The 26,334-nt window shown below is 40.9% G+C and overlaps 2 protein-coding genes across 5 annotated transcripts; one reads left to right on the top strand and one right to left on the bottom strand.

Moving 5' to 3' along the window:
- Positions 1-376: 376 nt before the first annotated feature.
- Positions 377-8,678, bottom strand: LOC115019783 (uncharacterized). Its single transcript, XM_029449374.1, has 5 exons — positions 8,574-8,678; positions 5,839-5,965; positions 4,934-5,059; positions 3,780-4,374; positions 377-2,867 (listed from the first exon to the last, which is right to left on the bottom strand). Exons 2-5 carry the CDS (start codon positions 5,923-5,925, stop codon positions 2,395-2,397), a joined length of 1,281 nt encoding a protein of 426 aa, XP_029305234.1. The 5' UTR covers positions 5,926-5,965; positions 8,574-8,678; the 3' UTR covers positions 377-2,394.
- On the top strand, positions 8,600-25,936 carry nvl (nuclear VCP like). Of its 4 annotated transcripts, none has more exons than XM_029449371.1 (24): positions 8,604-8,834; positions 13,122-13,196; positions 13,741-13,811; positions 14,177-14,229; positions 14,491-14,581; positions 14,701-14,761; positions 15,585-15,830; positions 16,153-16,255; positions 16,665-16,741; positions 16,916-17,050; positions 17,449-17,550; positions 17,706-17,823; positions 17,910-18,054; positions 18,730-19,096; positions 19,943-20,164; positions 20,287-20,391; positions 21,288-21,350; positions 21,722-21,841; positions 22,514-22,613; positions 23,241-23,347; positions 24,299-24,375; positions 24,603-24,694; positions 24,908-25,005; positions 25,740-25,936. In XM_029449371.1, exons 1-24 carry the CDS (start codon positions 8,667-8,669, stop codon positions 25,782-25,784), a joined length of 2,841 nt encoding a protein of 946 aa, XP_029305231.1. In that variant the 5' UTR covers positions 8,604-8,666; the 3' UTR covers positions 25,785-25,936. The 4 variants fall into 4 exon arrangements, with proteins under 4 accessions (XP_029305233.1, XP_029305231.1, XP_029305230.1 ...); XM_029449370.1 differs by having other exon boundaries at positions 8,605-8,834; positions 16,150-16,255; XM_029449372.1 differs by lacking the exon at positions 8,604-8,834 and adding an exon at positions 11,786-11,918 and having other exon boundaries at positions 16,150-16,255.
- The last annotated feature ends 398 nt before the right edge of the window (positions 25,937-26,334 follow it).

Here is a 26,334-nt window from a genome sequence, read left to right as displayed (position 1 = left end):
TGCTGCGTGGCTGGGCTCTGAAATCTTTGAAACCTTGTCCATGTAAATAAATGTGTGGTTTGGGGGCTTGCACCTGCACATGATGCATATGTAGCTACACTCCTGTCTAAGAGAAAACTGTTTAAATTCCTCTGCAATACAACAGAATGTAAATCAGTGAGTGAGTCTGTCAAGTCTGCATGCAGCCAAATACATTAACAAGTAATAGCTTTGGTAAAAACATTTGGTGTTACGGTAACACCAAATATTCTTACTGAAGTAATCTGTGTATTCATCAGTTGGTTACCGTGACTTCACACTGGAAGAAGTTGAACTACAGCAAAGCTACCTGAGGGAGTCAGGTTCACCAAAGTTATTGAGAAGAAGTTCAACTACATTGTTGACAATGTACATTTAATATGAAAATATACAAAAAAGTCACAAACCAGCATAATGTGCCACTCAATGGAAAAGTGCCCACTTGTTCACAGGTCATACAAAACAAAAAAATACCACCCACTAAAAAATATTCAACTTATATTTAAAGAAAAAGGGTTAAATTACAGTATAGAAACAATGGTGAAAAAATATTATTGCTTTAATTTCACTGCTAGTTCACTACTCCCCAACACTAGTATTCTAAACATTGTTCCTTTCAATTATTTCTACAAGTAAGACAAGTATAAGTACCAGTGAAGAGGTTAGTTCACATTGGATTTAATTTAAACACATTTATAAAGTTTTCAGAGAATGTGCCAGTAAGAGTATGTTGTGTTTAGAACTCCATTCCAAAAAGGTTTGTTTTGTCCTTCAAGAAGAACAGCATCTGAGTTCCAAACATCTGAGTGAACATGAGGCTGTGACAACCCGGAGACAGTATCCAGGCTCAATGTGTAATATTCTGTCTTTACAAGTATCACCCAACTCTTCCTGACCATGAGGAGGTTACAAATGATGACATTGGTGTAAATGTCACACTCAAAGTTCACCTTTCCACCTTTGATTGATAGCATAAGGTTCATGAAGTTGATTAACAACAAAACAGATCGGGCACACACCTGAGCTGTACATTCATCTGCAATAAGGCCACAACACATGTGAGGACATAAAGTTCAGAGTGCTGGGGAGCTTTGCTCTTTCAGAGCTCTCAGTTATAGCAGGATGCTGATCACTTCTTTGAAAGTTCAAACAGGGCAGATAGAACCTGGATGTGAAGTGTTAGTTATCCTGTGCAGGTAACACACGGCTTCTGATCTGCTCCATTCGCTTTGTGAATTTCTTTAAGAATGTAAAGGTGAAGCTGGAACCTGCTATTACTGACAGATGTTTTAATACACAGAACAACACTACAATGTGTACTGGAGTAAACAGGCCAACATTTTCAATTGTGGTCGGTTGAGAAACGCATAAAATGCTGTTTTTTCATCTACAACTGCAACTCTCCAGTGACATACTGCATATAAAAATACATGCAATTCATAAAATAAAATAAAAAAATATATATGTATATATATATATTATATATTCTGGCCTTTTAAAGTGGCAATAGACAAGATTTCTGCTTTAACTTATCATTATGAAGTACATTTTGATTACACAATGTAATGGCTGTAGAATATTGACACCATCTGTGTTTAGATTGGTTCCCTATGAGCCTCACTTTCACCATGCAGTTCTCTCTGCCACCGGGTCGCAATCTCCCGGGAAAATGAAGGCTCCATTTATGGCATACAAAGGACGAGGTTAGTGCTTGAGTTGTGTCTATAATTATGAAGGTTATCAAATAATAACACATTACAGCTGCATGCATTCCATTCTCACCTTTACCAATACAAGCCTTGAACATTCACACTGCATCACTGCTTACCAGAGAGCAATTAGCTGTAGGAGAGGCAACTCAACAGAAGAAGCTTACAACGCAACAGAACAGCTACAGTAAGGCAAAGAAGGGGAAAAGGGAGAGTGAGAAATAATTATACTAAAATAGATCCGTCAATAACAAAACCTGCATGATTATTATTACTGTTGGGGGTTTTACTCTGCCTCGTACGGAGATCAGGGTTTATAATTCAAATTGTGATTCTTAAGGTTGTTTCTTGCTTTGGACAGTAATGTTAGCCATGTTGCTAACGATATATGAACAAATAGATTGATCATCTTGTTCATAAAAAAACATCTATTTTATCACCGTCTCCTTTGCGCAGTTTCTTTGGAAACAAATGCAGTGTGGACGGTGTAGTCTTTGGCACCAACAATAATACCACTTGGAAACGTGTGAGGGGGAAAGTTGCCCTTTGAATTATATACTGTTAAATCTTGGCTTATAGACTGATTCCAGCTTGTGTTAGTTATGGGCTTGCTCAGTAGTTTTGTCATTAATAATTTCCATACATGTAGATGAAACTTGGGAGCATGTTATTTCTTGTGATGCTCGACTATAACGAAGCTCTGTGCCAGCTGCTCCTCCTCTCCTCTCACAGTATCTTCTCCTTGCTGCTGGCCTGTGCTGCCTCCTTCACAGCTCTGGTGCTCTGCTGCACTGATGCTCAGCGGTGAATGATGACACACATCGGGCTGCTCCTTCATCAGCACGGGATCAGACTGAGAGGATCTGGTGCATCTACTGGCAGCATGGCTTAATGCTGGACCTGCCTCCATCCTGATGTTCTGCTCCTCTGACTCTCTCTCTGTGCTTGCCTTTCTCCCTTTCTTCCTCCTCTCTTTATTTGTGTTTTCCTCTTCTATCTTGTGTTTTTTTTTTCTCTTCACTTCCTCCCCCTGCACATGGAGCTGGTCCATCCTCTCTGCCAGCTCTATCAGTTCCTGCTCCTCGTCCATGGAGCACAGAGAGGGAGTCTTTGGGTTTGCCGCTCTCTTATTTTGTAGGTCTGTAAAAATCAGAGTTTCAAATTTATACTGCGGGTGAATTTTCAGTACAGCAAGAAACAAAACCTTAGTTTTTAGGCAAAAAGCTAAAGAAGTGTATGTACTTTATACCAGAGGTCCCCAACCACCGGGCCGCGGACCAGTACCGGGCCATGGATCATTTGGTACTGGGCCTCACAGAAAGAGTAAAACTTTTCTTTTTGTGTTAAAAAAAAAAAATGACCACTTCCATCCACACCTCTTTCCGACACTCGTCTCAGTCGCAGTTTTTTTCATGCACCAATAAGCCCACAAGCTAACAAAAATGAGTAAAAAACAAAGTCATAGCTCTGAAACAGCTGTGCCGATCACAGTTACATGTAACGACAGCTCAGCAAACAGAAAGCTTTACCTCATGTCTGACGTTCAGAGCTTCACGACATGAACACACATCACCACAGAAATGCACACAAAGACAGATGGAGGATGATTTTCCATCAGTTACTAGGCCTATGATAACTATTGAAATACAAAATAAACAAATTGATTTGGTCTGAGAGGCTGTGGGTTTATTAGCATCAGTCCTGCTGCCTTCAGATGCTGCAGGGGTTTCTTGAACTGAAGCCTTTTCATAATATAAAGCAGCTGTGGACAGAATCCCCCACATTGATTTATTTGCAAATAACAAGGTAATACAAAATGTAAACCATACTTTTGTGTTTTATTTTTACCTCTTTACTTAAGATTACATTTTTTATTTTTACAAAATATACCAACACACTGACAACAAGGAAGATCTTGCGCACATAATGAGAATACATACGAAACGTGTGTGTGTGTGTGTGTGTGTGTGTGTGTGTGTGTGTGTGTGTGTGTGTGTGTGTGTGTGTGTGTGTGTGTGTGTGTGTGTGTGTGTGTGTGTGTGTGTGTTTTACCGGCTACAGTCTGCTGTGTCCTGGCAGGAGGCTCTGCTGTCGGATGAGGTTCTCCAGGCTTCAGGCTCTGCTCTGCTTTGGATCCAGCTCTCAGGATGATGTGTAGGGAAACAGCCTGAGGCTCACTGAGCTCATCATGGACTCTGCTTCCATCAGTGGTACTGGTATTGGTACTGGTACTGCTGCTGCTGCTCATAGTGTCTCCTGGGGCGGTGGTCCCACCACTGTTCCTGTCATTACAGCCAATGCCTCTGCCATCGTCACCCAACACTTCATCAGCTTTGATGCCATCATCTTTACTGTGGACAGTTGTAGCATTAACTCTGGTGCCTTTAATACAATCTTTTTTGGGGAGCTCAGCAGCTTTACTGACATCACTGTAATCATTAATGCTGGGAAGATGAACATCTTTACTGCTGCTCTTGCTGCTGTTTGCTCGCTGAGGTTTGTGCGGGAGCAGGAGGCGGCCCCTGAAGGCCAGGTCCGGGTAGGACTTCTCCATCTCTATAATGGACTGGTCCACGCTGTTGAGATGGCAGCGTCCAGGCTTGGGCTGGGGCTTTACTTCAAGCCTGTTGTCTAGATACAGAGGTACCTGGAGAAATAAAACAGCTGAGTTCAGTACACAGAACAGCTGGTTTGTTACGGTTAGTTATGTTTGTTGACATAGAGATTATTTTACAATTTGTTTAGAATATTATGAGTTTATGGTGTAGTAAAAGGAGACTTGCTATTAAGTGAAAGAACACAAATTATACATTTTAGAAAGCATTTTGAGCAGCAGAGCAACCATATATATCAGTCAGGATCAATGCCTTTAAACACTACTTGTTATAAATATTCTGGTTTTGTCTTTAAGGAAACATGAGGATTTCATAGGGAAGAAAAACATTATTTTAATATCTAAATTATACAAATGAATCATGAAGTTTAAAGGTAAAGTGCTGCTATGTTGCTATAATGAGTAACATGTTGGGAAGGAGCTACTCCATTACAGTTCTCATAGCAAGAAGGTTTTATTGCCGATGTTGAAACATATGTTCCACACAGCATGAAACCACACGGTTTGATTGCATTTCAGTCCTACTGCTTTGCTGTCAGCTCCTTTTCATTTCCCCTCCTTCTCTACACAGCCAACCAGCCCTCTGCCCTACGTCTTTTACATCTGCCTCTTCCTTCTTCTTCTCTTCCTCTTCCATTTGCACTACTGTTGTCTTCTTTTCTGTGGCTTCGTCCATCTTTGTAGGCCCCACTTTCCTCTGGAGCACATCCAGCCACTCCTGCAGTGTAAGATTAAAGATGGTTACATGAAAGCCATAAAGATTGAGACTAAATGACTTTGACATTTGACATGTGCTATGGCTGCCATTGATTTGCATATACTGTGAGTGTTGGGTGGAAGGCACAAAGACTTTCAGTATCACTATCAGTACGGTATGTTTATATGTCATGTTAATGAGCTGCATGCGCACTGTGTACTCAATGATTGTTCAAAGCAAAAAGTAATTCAATAATTTGAGCCCTATGTATGATATAATTGTTTCTTTTTTCCATTGTATTCTTTTTCTAAAAGTCAACTTCTGTCGTATGTGTGATCGGATTCCACTTGTTGCAGCCTCAATCTACATCTTCCTTTGGTTTTCTTTTATTGCTAGACTCTGGTTTGTCTCCTCATTATGTTATTATGTTACGTTCTTTGTTTTCATCTCATTTAAAGGGGAAGTTTTTCCTCGTCCGCTGCAAGGGTGTTAGAACTGAGGGTGTCGTATGCTATAACGATTGTAAAACTCCATGAAACAAATGAGTAATTTGTGATATTGTGTTTTTAAATCAAATTTGATTTCAACCCCACATTAACTTCACCAGTTTTCAAAAACATGTTCGCACAAAGAAAATGTATGCATTCAGAATCATTTGAAAGGTTCTTTATTCACAAAGAAATCCCCACAGGGCCTATAATAAAGCAGAACAATATGTCATTTACTGTTTAAATTGCTGCTGCTTGATTGGATTATAATATGGCTAAAAATAGATGTGATTGGATGATTTCTGATCTTACCTGTGGTCCCAACTGATCCTTCTCCAGGAGCTGAAGGAGGTGGTAACACTCCACCCGGGCCAGCAGCAGCTCAAAGCCTAGCAGCATGGCTCTCTCTGGGTTAGCATCCTCACTCAGTCGGTATTCACTGAAACACATCCAACAGTTTAGACAACTAAGAACAAGACAAAAGGTGACGAGAAGAGCAGAACAAAAGCTTGAATCTCCCATTTGCTTCAAGATTCACTCATTCAACCCCAAGCCCCCCAAATGTCCTACAACTCACTTCGGAATTTTTAAAACCTGTAACAGTTCACAGTTAAGTTTCTTCTTTGTTCTGTAACTAAATATTTAAGATCAATTTTGATATATAGATTTTGTCTCGTAATTTTTCACCAACAAATTTAATAGAGAAAATATAACCACTTGTAAATGAGACTTATCATCTCTTAGGCGCCACTTTCTTGACATGCCTTGCCTAGACATTTTAAAAGGGCCAATATGACATTCAGAACATTCATATAGCAGCAAACAACTACTTGTTATGTAAAGATTTAGTCGAGTAATAACTGAGGAGAACATAAAGTCACACTTCCTCTGTGTGTGTTGAGAGTAACGCCCACCCTATGGTTCCTGTTAGCTCTGTCAGCACTGTTGCCGTTGTTTGCACTTTTTGACGCCGTTAGCATTGTTAGCTGCTAGCCGCCTGCTCAGCCATCTCTATGTGAAGAGCCGTGTGCAAACAATGCCGGCTGAGACTTTTAATAATAGATATGCACTGAATCTAATAAATCATAATTCCCCACAGCATCCAAACACAAGGAGGTGTCGAGGAATACTAGCCAATCACAGCACAGTCGAGGTTTGAGTGGGTTCATCTAAGTAAATGAAGCATGCACGCACACACGGACAGACAGACAGACAGACAGACAGACAGACAGACAGACAGACAGACAGACAGACAGACAGACAGACAATTTATTCATCCCAAGGGAAATTTAGTCTTGTTATATTCAATATTGTCTTGTTCTGTTCTTATTCTCCTTGTTCCCTACCTTTGTGGAGTGTCAGTGTGTGGCAGGTAGCCAATGGAGGCCAGGACTGACTGAATGGTAGAACTGCTGAGAACTGGCAGGAGACCGTAAACAAACTGACCTGTAAAAGTCTGAAAGACACAGAGAAACAGAAATGCATTTAAACTATTACTAAATAAAGAAATTGATAAGCCAACTTGTCTATTCTCTCTGGAGGACAAACTATGTCATGAGACACCAGCTGTGCCCAAATTCAATACAAGGCACTCGTTCTAAGCAGGTTGGAAGAAAAGGTGTGCTCACAACAAAAAGGTGTATACTCAAAACAGTATGCATACTAAATATTATTGATATTGAGTGCTGTTGAGATACATTATTAGATAAAATTGTTGAGCTCAAACTCTTATTTTTATGATAATTGTGTAATGGTAACCTAAACATGCATCATTAATTCAACTTTAATTTTGCCGTACTTTTGGAAATCAGCAGTGTCAGAAACTGTCTGATTACCTGCTCACTGTGTCTTTATCTCAGTGTCTGGTTGTTAAATCACTGTGCGTTCAGCTGTTTCCTCTTCCTACCACATCCTGCACAGAAACAGGAACTGGAACTACTCATAAGACCATCTGGAAACATTACAGGAGTTTCATTCCAAAATAAAATAACCATATACAAAAGAGACTTTACAAAACTCTGGTTCATCATTTGTTATTATGAGAGCATATGGCAATTAGATACTAAAATATCTATAAAGTTATTGCCCCGAGATGACAGTTAGTCCATCTTTTTATCAGTCCAACACTTTAGTCCAAAATGACACACACACGCACACACACACACACACACACACACACACACACACACACACACACACACACACACACACACACACACACAGTACTAATTAGTATCTAAATCTAAACAACATATTGCTGCTAACATTATTGAGCATTTACGCTCCCCATCAAAAAAAATCCCTTAATCTTTTGGACACTCCAGAAGCCTTCCTGAAGTGCCATCCTCCAGACAAACTTTCCCATGGTTATGCATCTCATAATCTGAAATGTACTTATTATGATTAAATGAACAGTATCAGACTCCAAGAGGATCACATGACCTCTCTTCTAGCACTACCCTTAATGTATCAACCTGGTACACAGGAGACCTATGACACTATATTACTGAATGAACTGTTTGATGTATGGAATATAATGTGTGTCTAAATCTATTCTGAATAACTTAATTATTGTATCTGCTGCTTACACATTGTGTATTGCTCATTTAATTGGACTGTAATCACATTACCCCTTTGACAAACCTGGAGCAGGTAGTATGATATTGTAGAACAACTGTACATACTGCTGAATAAGGAGTAGGAACAGGGGATGAACTGGGGACCAGCAGCTCATTCTTGCTCCCTAGCAAATGAATCCGTCCACACAAGATTTCGACCTCCTCTGTGGGATATGACGGTTGAGAATGATGTCTTTTCTCCAACACTTTGGTATTGTTGTATCTAATTAATTGGGACCTTCAATGGCTCTCAACCTTTCACATTTAGAAAGGACGATGTCTTGTAATGCAGCGCATATGTGCATAAAGGCCTCAACGGAAATACAGAGAACACTAAACTTTAATCCGGAGCAGCACACATCTTTTGAGTAATTAAAGTTACCTGAAAGGGAGTGGCTGAAGAAAAGAAAGAGAAAGAATGAAATCCACCTTAAGCGTCTTAATTTCCTTCTTCCAGGGTTGAAGAAATAGACTGACGCAGAGAGTTTCCAGCAGTTCGGTGGCTTTGATGAAAGCGGACAGATGTGTCGGGGAGTCTGTGCTCAGGGGAATACAGTCCTGCTTTACAGCCTGGTAGAACCGGAACCCGCTCAAAGTCCCTGTGACTTCTGGTTCCCTCAGCAGATACTGAGCCGCCTTCTTCAGCAGCGAGGGATCGCGGCACGGCCGAATCTCTGGACTCAGCTGGAGGTAACAGTTCTCATAATCCTTGTAAACCTCCTGGCGAGAAACCTGCGCCTGTTCTTCTGTCCTGCTCCCGTCCTTCATGACTGTCCCCCCGACACTACAAACTATAATGAGGAAGTATGTCTGTCTGAACCTAACAAGGAAATGAAAGTGAGAGCAGCTGCCACTACCTTCATAGCCTCTTTACAATTACGATAGTTTAAACGTTGGTAGCCTATGTATTTACTTTTAAATTAAACCTGGGATTATATATATATATATACCAACTAGCCTAGGCCTACATACAATAAAGCAAAAATAGTTAAAGAAAAGTTGTTTTATAAGCTATTTTTTCAGGAGGCTATATCAGAACAAAACGGTACAATTGCTCAGGGGTTGGACGTAAATCACACCATGCTGTACAATTACAATGTCTTGTTACATTGTTGCAGTGTAATTGTAGGCTACAGTGTAGTCTACTGTTTGTTTGTTTTTACATACATCGATACATTTTAGGGACTTGTAGAATGTCAGGGTAGCATAGAAGAAAATGCTGAAATCATATATTTTATTGATAGAAATCCTATGTTGGGATGTCTTTATCTGAAAAATGTACCACTTCCAAATGTTGACAAAAAGGCCTGTTTTATTTCGAAAACCCTGCTCCGGATGTAGTCTATACATGTATACATAGGTAAGAGCTGTGTGGGGGAGTGAGCGGAAGTCGTCATCGATGCGGAAGGTTTGAGTTGTTGCTGCATGTTTTTTTTTTTATTGAAGTAGAAAATAAACAACAATATATGGCAAGTAATGCATCATCAGTAGTAGGCTCTTTAGTAAACAGAGCACACAAGTGTAATCACAATTATAACCTAATAAAGGACAACAAATAAAAAAAAATAAAAAAAATAGCTAAGGGTTCTCTTCTTATTAGTCTAAGGCAGGTGTGTCAGGCTCAATTTCACTGAGGGAAATAAGAATCACATCAAGGGCAAGAAATCTACAGTTTATTGACAGGCTTTTATTTAATAAAAACAAAATACAAATAACATCTTTGATTATATTGTTGCATGCCATACTATATAGTCTCCTAACATACAATTTGGTCCACATATAGCCCAAACAAAAAAAGTTACTTCGCTATCATAGTAGCAAAAGTAAGGCATTCTGATGACATTTCTACAAGTAGGCTAACATACAGTACAGCCAACTCACAACAACCTTGTGCGACATTTAATTAAAAATTGTTTAAAATAATGCATGCAATCATGCATTAATAATAAACATAATATATATGCATGCATATAAAAAAAATCACAAATAAACCTTGCAGTCAAACAGAACTCACATGCAGCCTATTTCACAGACCTACATGTGACGCATCAATGTTGGTGTGCTATTTAGCAATATAGATTGACCTTTTTCCAGACACCCGAAATCTTTTCTTTGAAACAAGTTCATTATTTCTCTGCAGCTACAACAAGGCGGGCCAAAGTGTATAGGAAACCTAAATTGATAGGAGGGCCGGATCAAAATGTTCAGTGGGCCGCATTTGGGGCCTTGAGTTTGACACATGTGGTCTAAGGCATCAATAATGTTCAGTAGCTTTTTTACTGTTTATTTTTTCATATACTAAAGTGATTTGTACTACCGTGCTAGTTCTCTCATAAAAAAACAGCAAGAAGGATTGTGACTTAATACATTTACATTTATGAATAAAACATTTACCTCCAATAAATAGAGTATTTAACAGAAATGCAGTATTCTTGTCCTTCATTATGATTCCAAATGTAATATAATTTCTGGTAAAATGGGAGTGAGAATTTTGAGAGCATATGAGATGAGTGCATTTTTAACCATCTAAAATTGCAGCAAGTTACTATAAGGTGGACAAAGTACTCAAATTTACAAAATTACAAATGTAGTAATAGCACAGTGCAGAAATACTCTGTTTCAAGTAAAAGTCCCACATTCAAATTGTTAATGAATTAAAAGCATAAAAATATTACTATCAAAATACAATTAAAATACCAAAAGTAAAAGAAGCCTACTCACTATGCACAACAGCAATTTCATAATAATACATTATTACATTTGAATTATTGATGCATTGAATTATTGATGCATTAATGTGTTCATCGCTTTGATATGATTAACTGTACTTTGCAACTGTTCTTTGTATGTTGCACTTATATTGGTTTGGCTTATTTATAGCTAATAGTTGAATTTGTATTCTATTGTTTCTGTATGTTTCACTTATGTTGCACTTCAAACTGGCTTATTTGAAGACAGTGTTCACTTATACGATTGTACCTGTTGTTTTATTTATTGTTTGCATTTTTTGAACGTCGCTTTGGACAAAAGCGTCAGCTAAATGAACTGTAATGTAATGTAATATAACAAGTACAAGTACCTCAAAATTGTACCCAAGTACAGACAAACAAAGTATAGTCTGTAGTGACTCAGTCTCTGCTCTGTGCAGTCTTATGTCAGCTTCATCCAGTAATCGGCAGGATTTACTTCACGGAATCATGGCAAGAGTAAGAGTAATAAAACAAGGCACTGAGGTGACATGCAGCGTACAATCTGTTCCAAATAGGGAAGGAAATTAAAAAGAGGAGGTAATAATAAATAGATTAGGAATAGGACACAGTAATCTGAGCAACACACATTATAGGGAAGCATCCAACCAGTCTTTGTGAATGTCAGGTACCAGAAACTATAGAACAGGTGTTTATTAGTTTCAGGAAATATGTATCAGAGAGAAAGGACATAGAAAGTAAAGGTTTAGGGCTAATAGGAGCATGATTAAGAGCATACTGGAGTGCGGTGGAAGTGGACAAGGCAAAAGTTTAGTCAGCTTCCTGGGAGAACAGGTAAGATAAAATGCAAAAAAAATAATAATACTCGAGACCTGTAGGAGCTATTTACCACCAGCAGGTGGCCGTGATTCATCGCTGAAGATGTCAGCTGCCGTTAAATCTCAAAGAAGAAGAAAGGACGCACATTTGTTCGTTTCCGGGTCAGCTCTTCACGCTGCCAGAAAGTAAACACAGGTTACACACAGTTTAACAGAATAATTAGCGATTTGGTGATGTTTTTGTTGAGGTAAGTAAACATGTGTCACGTTAAAACCGGCCGTTTGTGTTTGACTTAACGTTACGTTAAACGCCTGGGAGTGTGTGTGTGTGTGTGTGTGTTACGTCCTGAATGTTTCCACTTTACAGCCACCGGTGAATGTGCCACGAGCGTTATGTTTTCTATCTCCTACTTACTGTTCATGATGTCTTAAAAGAACATTGGGTGTACGGTCACACTCGTGACATTTTGTTGTCTTGCTAATGTTTTTCCTCTTGTTCTTGTAGTAGCCATAGATCATTATTAGCAATGATAACATTAAGTGGTCCCACAGTGATTCTGTAGAGATCCATCAAAAGTATTTCCTCACGTTAAGTTTCCCTATGGCTCCAGATATGAACAGGTGCTGTAGTCTCATCAGTTTTTTTTTGTTTATTAACATTTTATAGACTATTACTTTTCTATGAATGGAAAAGATTATTTGTTAAATCATTAAATTAATTATTGTCTGTTTGAAATAATCTTTATTCCTGCTTCTTCATATGCGTATGTATGTCGTGTACGTTTGTTACTGTGTGGACAGTGTGTGAGCTCTGCATACTGACTGCTAGAATAGAATGTAGAATAAGAAGAATGTAAAGTGGTGTACACATTTGAAAGCACTAATTGTTCGGTGTGAGTCCGAGATAGTACACAGCCTTCCTCTGTGTACCTGCCCTGTGTACGTCCTGTAACATCACAGCTCATTGACCACAGCGTCTGTCAGCGGGTTAAACCCGTGGTGCATTGTGGACCTTCAGCACACCTATCTATGATCGAAGATATACTCCTTTAGGTTCACTGACTTGCTTTTTCCAAGCTTGCTGTGAGATTCTGTTGAAACCTTTACCTGTTGTACCTCGAGTTAAACTTTTTCTCACTGTCACTTGGTTTTGCCAATAAACCCTTCCCCTTCCCTGAGTGTTTATTTTAACTGTGATAAAGTTATGAAGTCGGTTGGTAATTATCTAATAAGAGCAAAGGCATTGTTTTCATCTCGCCATTGAGCTGTTGTGAAGTTGTATTTGGTTGCATAGAACAGTAGTAATATATCACAGTGTATGCACTTGTCTGTTATTAAACTCTTTTTTTGAGAAGCAGTAGTTTAGGCAGATTCTTCTTTTGAAGTGAATCTAGAATTCATGCTGAGATTACTTTTCTAATACTCTGTTTACACTGTGTGTCCTGCTACAGGCTCAAATAAGCACAGACATGAAGAACAGAAGTGGTGGCTGTCTGGACAGTCGGCTCAGACAGAGAGTGGAGCAGGTACAAATCCATGTCCTCCTTCTACTAGGGCCGTATGGCAGGAGTTCAGTGGTATCCATTTAACAAATAAGCCTAAATACTTTTGTAATGTCACTATTCAGTATGAAACAGATGAGCAGTATACTGTACTTCATCATATATTGCACACACACCTAATCCCCGAAATGAAATAAAAAATAGTTATGCCATGAAAAATATAACAAATGTTGAAATGTTACTTTTCACCTGTCATTCATAAAGCAAAATAATAATAGCAACAATAGAATGCATGTATACATAATGTATCTCAAAGAGTAACTGTACAGGAGACAAGGATACATGTCTTAAATCATGGGCAGTATGATAACCTTCCTGCCCATGAGAGGACGTCATGAGGGAGACAAAAGTAGTGATGTCACATGCATGTCACAGCCTGGGTCTGAATTTCCTGCTGTGTCCGTGTTATTTGTCTAGTTAAATTGACATGCGATCAGAGACTGGGTCTGAGTGTCTGATGTTGGTGTAAGTCATCTTGACCCTGTTAGATGTTTAATTCTGTTTTCAGTATTTGGCGACCTGCACCAGTGAGTATGTGGACCTTTCAGCCATGGCCCTGGAACTGCAAAAACTGTACAGGCAAGTGCATCAGAACAGTGATTTCTTCTGCCTCAAACTCAAGCGCATTGCTTCAATCTGTGCTGCACTGACTGCTGCAGGATAATAAACAAACACTTTGTGTGTTTATTAAAATGTTGATTAAAGTACTTTTTTCTCTTTTAAGATATTCACTTACTCTACCCTCATTATTATAGAACTTTACAGAACAACATGGTGGTGTTCCACAGCAGCACAAACTACCGCCGTACAAATGAGCACACAGTGGAATCTTATGTCGGGCTGTTGGATAAGACTGCATCCGTTTATAACTGAACTGGATACTGAGTGTATATTGATGTCTATGTATGCAAATGAAAAGTGTTTTGTTTGTATTGTATCTTTAGAATGGACTATGGCAGACGAAACAAAACAGCTTTCAGGATTCAAGTAGAGAGAGGTACGAGTACATTGATGCAGGTTTACTCTGTGACAGTCGTTTGGCTGATGTGTGTTTTCACTCTGACTATTTGAAAGTGTAAATTCACACTGTAGTCCTTTCTAATAGAACAGGACAAGTGTCATGTAATCACATGACACTTGACACATACCTTGTGTCAAGATATAATAAATATTCTATTCATTGTTCATGATCAAACTCTTCTTTTGGAGTATGAACTGTGAGGAGTTCTGATGTGTCTCTTCCACCTGCCTCTCCCAGTGTATGAAGCCATCATGAAGGAGTCGGGGCTGAATGATCTCGAGAGCAAACACTTGGCTAAGAAAGCCAAGCACGGCCACGATGGCGCTGGGTAAAGACACTCTCTGCTTACTGGCTGCTTTCAGCCAGCAACACTGTCTTTCACCTCAGGGCTCTAACCGGTCCTTCTCTCCAATGTGCCGCTAATGCCATACACACCTGTGTTCACAGTGATGGCAGCAGTAGCTCAGAGGAGGCCTCTGACAGTGAGGACCCCATCCTGGAGAACACTGTAAGAAATAATGTGAAGGTTAAATCTGAAGAATTATAGTTGAAGTCTGTTGGTCAGAGAATTTTGACTTGGGAAAGATTATGTTGCTTCTCTCGACTCGCACCGTTGGATAATTAAGCATCACATATTTAGCACAGTCTGCACAGTCCTTACTAAAGGAGGGATCATGTTTAATAAATATGTAATCTGCATCTGATTTTACGGATGTGTCAAAATACACACAATGATAAAAAAACCCTCATATATTATTATAAATATTTGATGTACATGTACTGAAGCTTGGCTGAACTGTATGAATGTTAAAAAAAGTTGTATTGCAAAATTTAAAAACTACAGAAAATGTGTTCAGGGAGAAATGATCAGGAATCCATGTGGTGAGTCTTCCCAGGTATGGAGGACACATGCACAGAGTACAATCTCTTCTGAGAAGAACCCTTTACACTTGTACACCATGGGAAATGCCTTTATCTGAATGTTATGATGCTCATTGATTCATCCGACCTTTAGGACCAGTCACACATTTTGTCAAACCCGCAGTAAGATGAGTGGTGATCATGTTTACCTCTAGCTTGCTAACTACTAAGATATGATGGGTTTGAAAGGTGTATGTTTACTCTTAATGGAGCTAGGCCTGCATTTCCTCTCTCTTTCTGGTTGTTGTGCTAAGCTAGGCTAAACATACCCTGGAGCTACAGTGTCTATGTACTGGATGAAACTGACATCCACCCTGTCATCTGACTCTGGGGGAGTTAAAATCATCTGCACAGCCCCTTTGGACAGTGAGATCTAACTATTCCTTGTTGCCCCTTTTTGCCATTCACAGCCCACCAACCACATGAACAGCTCTCTCACATCTCTGTACCGGAAGGGACAGCCTGAGTCCAGCACCTGCTCCCCCAGGAGAGATCAGCCTGCTGCCGGCAGTCCTGCCAGCTCAGCCAACCCCCCTCCCAGTGCAGGGACGCTGGTTTCCACAGGAGGCTGGTTCATTGATAGAGGCAGAGGCCCCGAGGAGCGCAACATCTTCATCGACCTGTGTGAAGAGGAGCCAACTAACGCATCAACAAATGTACGTGTGTGTGTGTGTGTGTGTGTGTGTGTGTGTGTTGTGTTGTGTAACTTTAAATGCGTGTGTGGTGCATCACATGTGGCTGTTAATGTGATTTAGATTGTAAGTCACATTTCATGGATTCTTTTCTGACCTGACAAACAAAGAATCTCTGGAATTGTGTCTTTATAAAATGGTACTGTCATGAATGTGTGGGGTTCATGTGCACATTTTAAATACAGCAACAGACCAGGTGAGTAATGAGCTCCTAAAGGTTATCGTGGCCACCTGATAATCATGGCTTGACTCATGCACTACTGTTATGTGCTTCTGTCCCCAGCAGACGGACGTGTCCATGCTGGAGCCTGACAAATCTACCAAAAAGTCAAAAAAAAGAACGAAGATCTCCACTGAAGTTAGGGAGTCTCGCACCCTGAATAAGAAAGGTACTACAGTAAAGTAGGGCTGCAACTAACGATTCTTTTCATTATCCATTTAATGTGCCCAATGTTTTTTAGATTTAGTTGTTTAAAAAAATAAAATGTCAGAAAATGGTGAAACCTTTCTATCCCAGTTTCTCAAAGTCCAAGGTGATGTCTTTAAATGTTTTGTCAATCCAAAACTCAAAGATATTCACTTGAATAAAAACAATAGAATGTGTATTCCAAGCATAGGCTGCAAATAACATTAATTGACATAAATGGTGAATAGAGGAAATTTGTTATTGTTTATTGTGTAATGTTTATTTACAACTTACTGTCTATTAAATGGACAAAAGTCTTCAGTCCACTGATGTCTGTGACGTTCCACTATGTTGCATTCACAGATAGTTTTTCTGTATTAATGGTTTCTCAGCAAAGTCGAAGTCACTGGAGCTGCAGTATCCCACGCTGAAGTTTGAAGATGTAGGCGGTAATGAAGAGACGTTAACGGTTAGTACCTTTTGACTTCGCTGCGTTCTTCTCTTCTAAATTGGGGATGGTCACCAAAGTCAGAAGCTTTGTGATCCTACACAATGGGGGGGGTTTATGTATCAGTGTTGAGCTTATGTTATAATATCCATCTGTGTTGTAGTTTTCACTTGCAATTATTTGACATTGTTGCAGGAGGTGTGTAAGCTGCTCATCCACGTGCGTCACCCAGAGGTGTACCAGAAGCTGGGAATGGTTCCTCCGAGGGGCTTCCTCCTCCATGGACCCCCTGGCTGTGGAAAGACCCTGCTGGCCCAGGCTGTGGCGGGAGTGAGTTAAAGACAATGCCTATGAAGACTTTTAAGTGACTTTGAATTTGAAACAGTTTTGGCCGAAGCAGTAAGCAGTCCGGCAGTGGCTCAGTCAGTAGGGGCTTGGACTGAGAGTCGTAGGGTTGCTGGTTCAAGTCACCGACCCGACCTAAACAAATGGAGTGTGACTGCTACTTGGAGAGGTCCCAGTGTACTAGACTCCTGGTACTAGGATGGGTTAAAAGCAGAGAACAAATGTCACTGTGTGTGCTGTGTGCTCTGCATGTGTGACCATTAAAAAGAGGGTTTCATCGCTCCGATTCTATCTATCTATTCTATTTAAGCAGTAAAACTGCTTTTCGGGCTCGGTCTGAATAAGTGGGACGTCACTAAAGTTAGCATGTTTTTGTGTTTCAGGAGCTGCAGCTGCCCATGTTGAAGGTGTCTGCTCCGGAGCTGGTGTCTGGGGTGTCCGGGGAGTCTGAACAGAAGCTCAGAGAGCTGTTTGACCTGGCTGTGGTTAGTTTTCTTTTTTTATCAATCGAGAGGGCTCAACAAAAGACTAGAGACTGGAGGGGGTAAAGTCGGCACATGTTACACGGGTTCTGATAAACGATAAATAATGTTGTATACCACTTTTGTCTCTGAACGTCATTGGTTCGTTCCCCTTGCAGAGCTCTGCTCCATGTATCCTGTTCATAGATGAGATAGATTCCATCACCCCTAAGAGAGAGGTGGCTTCTAAAGACATGGAGAGGAGGATAGTAGCCCAGCTGCTAACTTGCATGGACGGTAGGATACACTGACATACTTAGAAAATATGTCCAATGTGACTTCCACAGGTGAATGATATTTGACTGGTGTTTGCCTCCGGACAGACTTGAACAGTCTGACAGTGACCGCTCAGGTGCTGGTCATCGGGGCCACCAACAGGCCAGACTCCCTGGACCCTGCCCTCCGTAGAGCCGGACGCTTCGACAGAGAGATCTGCCTGGGTATCCCTGATGAAGCCGCTCGGCTCAGGTCAGACTGCATGGTTCTAGAGAAATGAGGATGTTACATAATTATGCTAAATATTGTAGTTATTGTATTTAGTGATAATCAAGATGATTAATCTTAACAAAAGATGTCCTTTACTTAAGTAAAAGTAAAAAAAATATATATGTATGTTACAATATATACAGCAGTGTGATGATATTAACAATGATATTAATGCTGAAAACATGGAATTTAGATTTAGTCACAATTTCTCCATTTTATATTAAAATACAATAAAATTAAATATTTCTATATACATTTAGAAGTAAAAATTGTACTACAATATATAATGACAATAAATATGTAAAAATATGTATGTTACAATAAATAAATATATATATATATATTTATTTATTTATTTATTGTAACAGTGTTATTGTGTGACAGTGTCCCACCACAGCCCTGTACTCAGCCTCCTCACTCATGCTGATGCATCCAACTATTGCAGAGTCATCAGAAAACGTCTGAAGATGGCAGGACTCTGTGTTGTAGTTGAACTCTGTGATGTAGAGGGTGAAGAGAAAGGGAGACGGGACTGGCCCCAGTGGATTATATTGCTATCGTGAATTATTTCGAATGATTATTACTGATCATAGTTTCTGACTCTTTTGATACTCACACAGTTTGAATACTGAAGCTGAATGCTTTGTGCTTTGTCAGGATCTTGAAGACGCTGTGTCGAAAGCTGAAGCTGCCGGAGGACTTTGACTACCAGAAGCTGGCCCGGCTCACTCCAGGCTACGTGGGTGCAGACCTCATGGCTCTATGCAGAGAAGCTGCCATGAGTGCCGTAAACAGAGTTCTGCTGGAAAGAAGAGGACCGAGCCACAGCCAGAGCTCTAGTAAAGAGCCGTTGGCGAGCACAGTTCAGACTGAGGATGCCGTGGCAGACGGAGAGGTTGGAGAGCAACAGATGATAGACGGAGAGGTTGGAGAGCAACAGATGATAGACGGAGAGGTTGGAGAGCAACAGACAACAGACGTCAACCCAGTACCTCAGGAAGAGTCGGGACAGAATCCCCTGCAGGTATGAGGAGCTCAACAATACACCTCACAAATTCCACTCTGTATGATACTGTACCTAATCCATCAGCTCATAACAGAATGTGTGTTTTTCAAAAAGATGCAGTGAAGCAGTTAACAATCAAACGGATTAAATCAGATGATAATTCCTGAAATAATCCAAGTACCGGTAAAAGTCCCGCTTCATGTTTGAAACCATGTTTTATCTATTCATACTAATTTTTCTAAAAAGCTTAACATTACTCAGTGTACCTGTGGCAGATAAAGAAGATAAATATTAAGAAAAGTCACGAGAAATGTGGGTCTTGGATTATAATATTGGAATATAGAAAAACGATTTACTAGATTTATTGTTTTTATGAAATCTGATGACTATTTGCAGTGCAAGTAATGTAGTTAAACCATGTGTAGCATTATGTCCCCATTGTTTGTTTTTGTTTTCTGTCACTGGAAGCTTATTCTGAGCCGTCATCTCAAGAGAAATTTATCTTCTATACATTTTGGTGAACAGTGTCCTCCTGCAGATGGAAAAACAAGAGATTCTTGGACGTGTGCAAAGTAAAATCTGTGAAGATCAGTGAAAATGTTTTGTGAAAGTGAATGAACACCAATAATTCAGACTTGTTTATAAGTTACAGAAGTATTCACATAGAGAACGGAGATTTGATAATGATAATGTAGGTCTCTTGCACTGCTGTATTCCAAACATTACTGAACTTTTAACATCCAAAGAAAAGAAAAAATATAATGTTAGTACCTGTCCATTAGTTTGAGAGTGATAGTTTCCAGTTCTGTGTTTTGGCTTTTATTTCCTTCCCTGTTATTCTAACGAGTTGTGTTATGTGTCCAGCAAGGGGAGCTCTGGCACCTGCTGCATTTGCTGAACAGCACTGAGACACTGTCAGAAGAAGAGCTGGCCGGCCTGTCCATCCTCATGTCAGACTTCCAGTCCTCTCTGTCCAGTGTCCAGCCCTCAGCCAAGAGGGAGGGCTTTGCTACCGTGCCTGACGTCACCTGGGAGGATGTGGGAGCGCTGAAGGACATCAGAGAGGAACTTACCATGGCCATACTGGTAAACACAGAAGGCTTCTTCTTCATGTTAAACATCTATGTTCCAGACTAAGAAGAAATTAGTACAGTGGTGGACTGGTGTGTGTCTGTGTGTTTGTGTGTGTGTGTGTGTGTGTCCTGCAGGCTCCGGTGCGTTCTCCAGAGCAGTTCAAAGCTCTGGGGCTCAGCGCTCCATCTGGTGTGCTGCTGGCCGGACCTCCAGGATGTGGAAAAACTCTGCTGGCCAAGGTTCCCCACCACACCAACACAATGCTACCTAATAGTTAGTGGGTGACACAGCACTGGGAAAGCTTTGAAAAGCTGTTTAACAATATCTCAGCCTTCCACACATTTCACTTGTAATCAAAATAGAACCTGAATGATAAGTTTAGTTAGATTGTTTTCTTTTTTTATGGCTAATTGATAATTCTATTATTTTAGAGTATTTTGTCTGAGACTGAACAACTTCTTCAGAGAGCTGAGACTTGACTTAAGTTATCCACCAAGCTTCTGCAAGTTATTTGGTGATCAATCTTAAGAATTCTGACACAAAATACATTTTCATTCATGCATAACCAGTTGGTACTGTGTTATTAAAGGAATAGTTAAACATGTAGTACAGAGCTAGAGTCTGGGTGTGGTTAGCCTAGCTTAGCATAAGGACTGGAATCAGGGGGAAACTGCTAGCCTGGCTACATGTTGTATCTAGTTTGTTTCATTTGTATCTAAACAGAAATGTAGAGATGTTGTGGTCATAGGCAGATTTGAAACTGTTATGCGTGTGCAGACCTGAGTGCACGGACTGTCTCTGGCAATCTGCTGGAGACGCTGCGCAATGCTCGGCAGATGGAACTGTTAAGAAATATTTCCAGCATGTTTTGACAAAATGTCCATACCTCCTGGAATATCACTGCATGTGTGTCATCTTGGTTGGGAAGGCTCTGCACTCTCACTCCTACACTAACTTTCCAGGTTAAAGAAATAATAATAAAATGTTTTTGTTCTTCTGCTTAAAATCAGGTGTGATTTAAGTGAAAATGTGGGGCCTCTTAGCCTTAATGTCCCCTGGCTGTTTCTACAAAGACAGAGTGAGGCAGGTCACTGTCTACTGTGTCTCACTGTGTTACTGTGGTGTCTCCTGACAGGCAGTGGCCAATGAGTCAGGCCTCAACTTCATCTCAGTCAAGGGTCCAGAGCTGCTCAACATGGTGAGTCACTGAGCTGCATGAGCATGTTGATGTGGCTGAGGCTCTTCTTCTTCTTATTGGCTGCACTATAGCCCAACAATGCATAGACCCTTATTAACCTTTATCCACATCTGAGACTCGTTCAGTTTGCTCTGCTAGCATCGCCTCAGTGTGCGTCACTCGCTGCTGTTTCTGTATATCTTGATGGTTTGCTCCCTTTATAGTAACTTCTCCCTTTTTCCAGCCTGTCTTCATGATGATCTACCAGTTTGTGTCATTCTCCACATCCTCGCACTAAATATTCTAAAAGATCTTGGAGAGATAAGTCCTTCCTGTTGTCCACCACACCGTGAGTCAGAGACTAACTGCTGAATCTCTGTGTTTGTGTGCAGTATGTGGGAGAGAGCGAGCGGGCTGTCAGACAGGTCTTCCAGAGAGGACGCAACTCGGCTCCTTGTGTCATCTTCTTTGATGAGATTGATGCTCTGTGTCCTCGCCGCTCAGGCCATGAGGTGAGAGGGATGTACTTCATGACTTACACAGGGATCCATGCGTGTCGTCTGCAAACCATCAGATTCTACAACACAACACACCAGCCGAGTAGTGGAGCGTCCCGTCGGTTGACACATTAGATGCCTCATACAGACCCCAGAAGCAGTCAGGGTACAGCAGCAGGGATGTGCGGATCCAGGGAGTAGTTGAGATGAAATTATTTTCCTTTCTGGAGAGTTGATGCACATCCTATGAAATAGGAAAGTGTCATTGTTTGGATGTTAGCATGTTGCCCTGAACAAATGTCATCGTCTTCAGTCCTTACCTCCTATTTCATCAACCTTATTATTCATCATTTGTTCTTAAAACAAGAGTGAGGAGTCTTTAACGCTACATTGCATATTTACTGTATAGTGATCTGGTCTTTCGTGCAGGGTTGTAACTCTCTGACAAAACTGGATTCTGCAATTTGACAATTGACAACTTTTCTGTAACGACCAACAAACAGCAGAATAATATTATTCTACCGGTAATTGTTTAAAAAATTTGTCTCACCAGTGTGACAATTGGGAACCATTTGGGAACCACCAGTCTACAGTACATGTGATCTAGTGTATAATTACTGTTTGTACAGGTTGTATTAGTAGGGACGTGTGTGTGTGTGTGTGTGAACAGTGTTTGTGTGTGTTCAGTCAGGAGCCAGTGTGCGGGTGGTCAACCAGCTGCTCACAGAGATGGACGGCTTAGAGACTCGACGCCAGGTCTTCATCATGGCTGCCACCAACAGACCAGGTACATGCAGAGACCCGAACCCTCAGGGTCACCGGAGACCCGAACCCTCGGGGTCACCGGAGACCCGAACCCTCAGGGTCACCGGAGACCCGAACCCTCGGGGTCACCGGAGACCCGAACCCTCAGGGTCACCAGTCAATTTCAAATTTAATTTTAGGGCAATTTTCAACAGTGGTAAAAAATAACAACACACATTTAATCAAGTACTGCACTGTATTTGAGTTTTCTTCACCACCCAGTACGAAGGCCATACATCCAGTCCAGGTACTCGATGAACCTGTAGAAGTTGCAGGAGCACCACTGGACTAGATAATAACAAGTAGCTCCACCTCGACGATCTGCAACAGTCAGCTGCTTACACATGTAATGTCGTGTGATATATTTACTGTAGAGAGATTTTCTTTTGACACTTTGAATACATTATGCTGAAAATACATCAATACTTTTACTTGAATAGAACTTTATAAACAGGACCTTTACTTGTAATGCAGTATTTTGACATTGTTGTATTGGTGCTTTTAATGAAGTATAAGATCTAAATACTTCTTTTTACAGCTATTTTTCAACCTGTAACAAGGATTTACGTTTTTATTCGTAACACTATATGACTGTCTTGTCTCCTGCCAGATATCATCGACCCTGCCATACTGAGGCCAGGACGTCTAGATAAAACCTTGTATGTGGGTCTGCCTCCTCCAGCAGACCGCCATGCTATCCTGCTCACCATTACTAAGGTACGTGTCACATAGCAGAGAGGGATGTTACTCAGGATCTCCAGCATGAAAGGTTTTATGTGCCTGTCAACTTTTTAAAACACCTTCTATTCTTCCTCCTGAATCCTCTCTACTGTAATGTACAATTCTCCTCACATTTCTTCTTTTATGTTTTGTATTTTCCCCTTTTTATCTCTTGTACAACTTTAAGATATTTCTATGACCTGGATCTGATTTTAATATATGTAAAAATCTGTATGTTACAATATATATACAGCAGTGTAATAATATTAATGCTGAAATGTAATACAGTAATGCTGGCAGGTGAATAATTGCGCAGGTAGTAGAAGTGTGTGTGTGTGTGTGTGTGTGTGTGTGTGTGTGTGTGTGTGTGTGTGTGTGTGTGTGTGTGTGTGTGTGTGTGTGTGTGTGTGTGTGTGTGTGTGTGTGTGTGTGTGTGTGTGTGTGTGTGTGTGTGTGTGTGTGTGTGTGTGTGGAGCACAGTTTACGTATAATATGACCGCTGACGGGGGACATTAGTCCTGCGGTCGGTCTATTGACGCTCTGAGGGAGGAGATGAAGAGTTTGATGGTCACAGGCAGGAAGGACTTCCTGTGGCGCTCGGTGGTGCCTGAGTCTTGCACTGAATGTCCTCCTGTGTTTGACCGGCACAGCATGGACTGGGTGGGAGACACTGTCCAAGATGAGCTGTACCTTGTACAGAATCCTCCAGCTCCACCCCCACAGAGTCACTGGCCCTGTAATCAGTTTGTTGAGTCTATTGGCGTCCGCTCCCCTCAGCCTGCTTCCCCAGCACACTACAGCAAACGGGACAGCACTGGCCACCACAGACTCTTAAAACATCCTCAGCATAGTCCCCCCTCCCTTTCATTCTCCGTGCTAAGCTAGACTAACCACATCTCAGATCATATTTGAATGCACAGAGATGAAAAAGCTGTTGATCTCCTGTAGGGAGGAACCAAACCGCAGCTGGAGCAGGACGTCTGTCTTGAAGAGATCGCCTTCAACGAGTGCTGTGATTGCTTCAGGTAAGTCCCGGCTGGAAACACGCGCTGTCCTCAGACACTTACTGAACATATTCACACGCTTTCTCCTGCTTTTAGTCTGAATAATGAACTGACTGTTAACAGTGGTTGAGGTTTACATGTTTTTCTTAAGTTTAGTGTGTGTGTGTGTGTGTGTGTGTGTGTGTGTGTGTGTGTGTGTGTGTGTGTGTGTGTGTGTGTGTGTGTGTGTGTGTGTGTGTGTGTTCCAGTGGCGCTGACCTGACTGCGTTGGTGAGGGAAGCCTCTGTTAATGCCCTGAGGGCCTACCTGAAGTCCCAGCCTTCATCAGTTTCTACAACTGGTAACTTGTCTCCTACCTCTACATACCTGAACAGTAGTTAGTATTTAAAGATGGATCTGTAGTGATAGGAAAGATTCCCATGGTGAAGTCTGATATATTTGCACACTGCATTCTAGAATAAAGCACATGAATAACATGTTTAGAATGGACTGTGTTGCTCTGAGTTCACTTTTCTGTCCATAGACGTAAAGATGTGTTCATTGTTCCACTCAGGTCACACGTTCTCCTCTGGCCCGGTCACTGACATCAGAGTGAGCAAACTGAACTTTGATGATGCCTTCAAGAAAGTTCGTCCATCTGTGTCCAAAAAGGTAAGAACGTGTAAACCTTCTTCTACCATAAAGTATGTTGTCCTTACCTGTGAGCTATGATAAAATTGTCAATTTTTTGGAAACAATCTTGGCTGTTTGTATTGTGACAATCCTCTTCACATTGTGGCCCATAGCCTCTGACTATCATAAAAAGCAGGCAAACAGAATTGTGTTTACATTGCTATGATTTCATTCAATCATAATCAAACCACTAAACCAATTGTAGATGTGGCTGGTGACTCACAGGTCAGAAACTAGGCGAGCCTCTGTCGGGCCAGGCCAGACGATGTTTTGGCCAAAGTCCGACAAGACGTTGTAGACGCACAAAGAAAGGGGGGAACACCAAGTAGACAGTGTGCACATTTTCTTTTAAGTCAAATAATTAGCATCAACTGTGCTATGATGCCCATCAGGTCACTGTCCCATAACCTCTCTAATCCAGCGGCCAAGTGTACCAGTCCACATGCCCACTCTAAACACTGCAGTGTGTCCTTCACACTGTCAGAAACTAATCATTTAAGCGTTACAGAAAACACTTAAAAACCATATGAAATATGATCCTGGGCTGTTGAACAGACTGTCAGATGGAGACCGCTGTGCTTCCTCACCTGTAACCCTCAGCAGCTGACTGAGAGAAGTGGCAGCGAGAGGCAGGGCTGACGTCCTCCTTTAGAGCCTTTTGTTGTCACTCAGACGCTTTTATTTCTGTGACTGTGCCTGTGTTCCCCGTGCAGGAACAGAAGATGTACGAGCAGCTCAGAGAGTCCCTCAGCAGATAACTACAAGTCCAGAACCACAGACGGACCCAGCAACAGTTCAACTTTAGTTATTGGTGAATGATTATGTGTCATGTTTGTTTACACATTTTATTATGGTTGAATCATATTACTGATTCTTGCTTTTATAATAAAAAGTGTGTGTAAAAACCAAAGATGTCTATGTGTGTTTGTCTTATATATGTAGTTTAGTATTATACATTTTGATATGATTTTAAAATCGTATATACTGACGGCTATGCCGTTGTTCTATTGACGATCATTTGTTTCATGCCCTGACGACTGTCATTTACATTAAATGGTAACGAGTTGATGTATCCACCATTTGTTTTTGGGAATGTAACACTAAGACCATGTCAAATTTAAAATTATTAATTTAATTAATTTAGGGCCTGAGGGTTGGAGCTCCTCCTGAGCCTCTGGCTGGTATCCGGTTCTTTCTGTTAACCAGGTGGTTTGGATCCTCACTGATTCTCCTCACCTTATTCCTGCATCATCTGCTGTAAATATCCTTTACAGCAGGCCCACCCTGTTGTGCCTTGGTACCAGGCGG

The sequence above is a fragment of the Cottoperca gobio genome, chromosome 15, assembly GCF_900634415.1.
Source record: "Cottoperca gobio chromosome 15, fCotGob3.1, whole genome shotgun sequence".
NCBI lineage: Eukaryota > Metazoa > Chordata > Actinopteri > Perciformes > Bovichtidae > Cottoperca > Cottoperca gobio.
This window is presented reverse-complemented; position numbering and strand designations above follow the sequence as displayed.

Bases quoted from the DNA above. Each gene is read 5' to 3' on its own strand.
- nvl (XM_029449370.1), top strand. From the start codon at position 8,667: ATGTGTCGGGGAGTCTGTGCTCAGGGGAATACAGTCCTGCTTTACAGC. The intron at 21,351-21,721 runs GTGAGTCACTGA...GTTTGTGTGCAG, and splicing joins GTCCAGAGCTGCTCAACATG to TATGTGGGAGAGAGCGAGCG. The intron at 24,695-24,907 runs GTAACTTGTCTC...TGTTCCACTCAG, and splicing joins TTCATCAGTTTCTACAACTG to GTCACACGTTCTCCTCTGGC.
- LOC115019783 (XM_029449374.1), bottom strand. From the start codon at position 5,925: ATGCTGCTAGGCTTTGAGCTGCTGCTGGCCCGGGTGGAGTGTTACCAC. The intron at 5,060-5,838 runs GTAAGATCAGAA...CTTACACTGCAG, and splicing joins AGGATCAGTTGGGACCACAG to GAGTGGCTGGATGTGCTCCA. The intron at 2,868-3,779 runs GTAAAACACACA...TGATTTTTACAG, and splicing joins GACACAGCAGACTGTAGCCG to ACCTACAAAATAAGAGAGCG.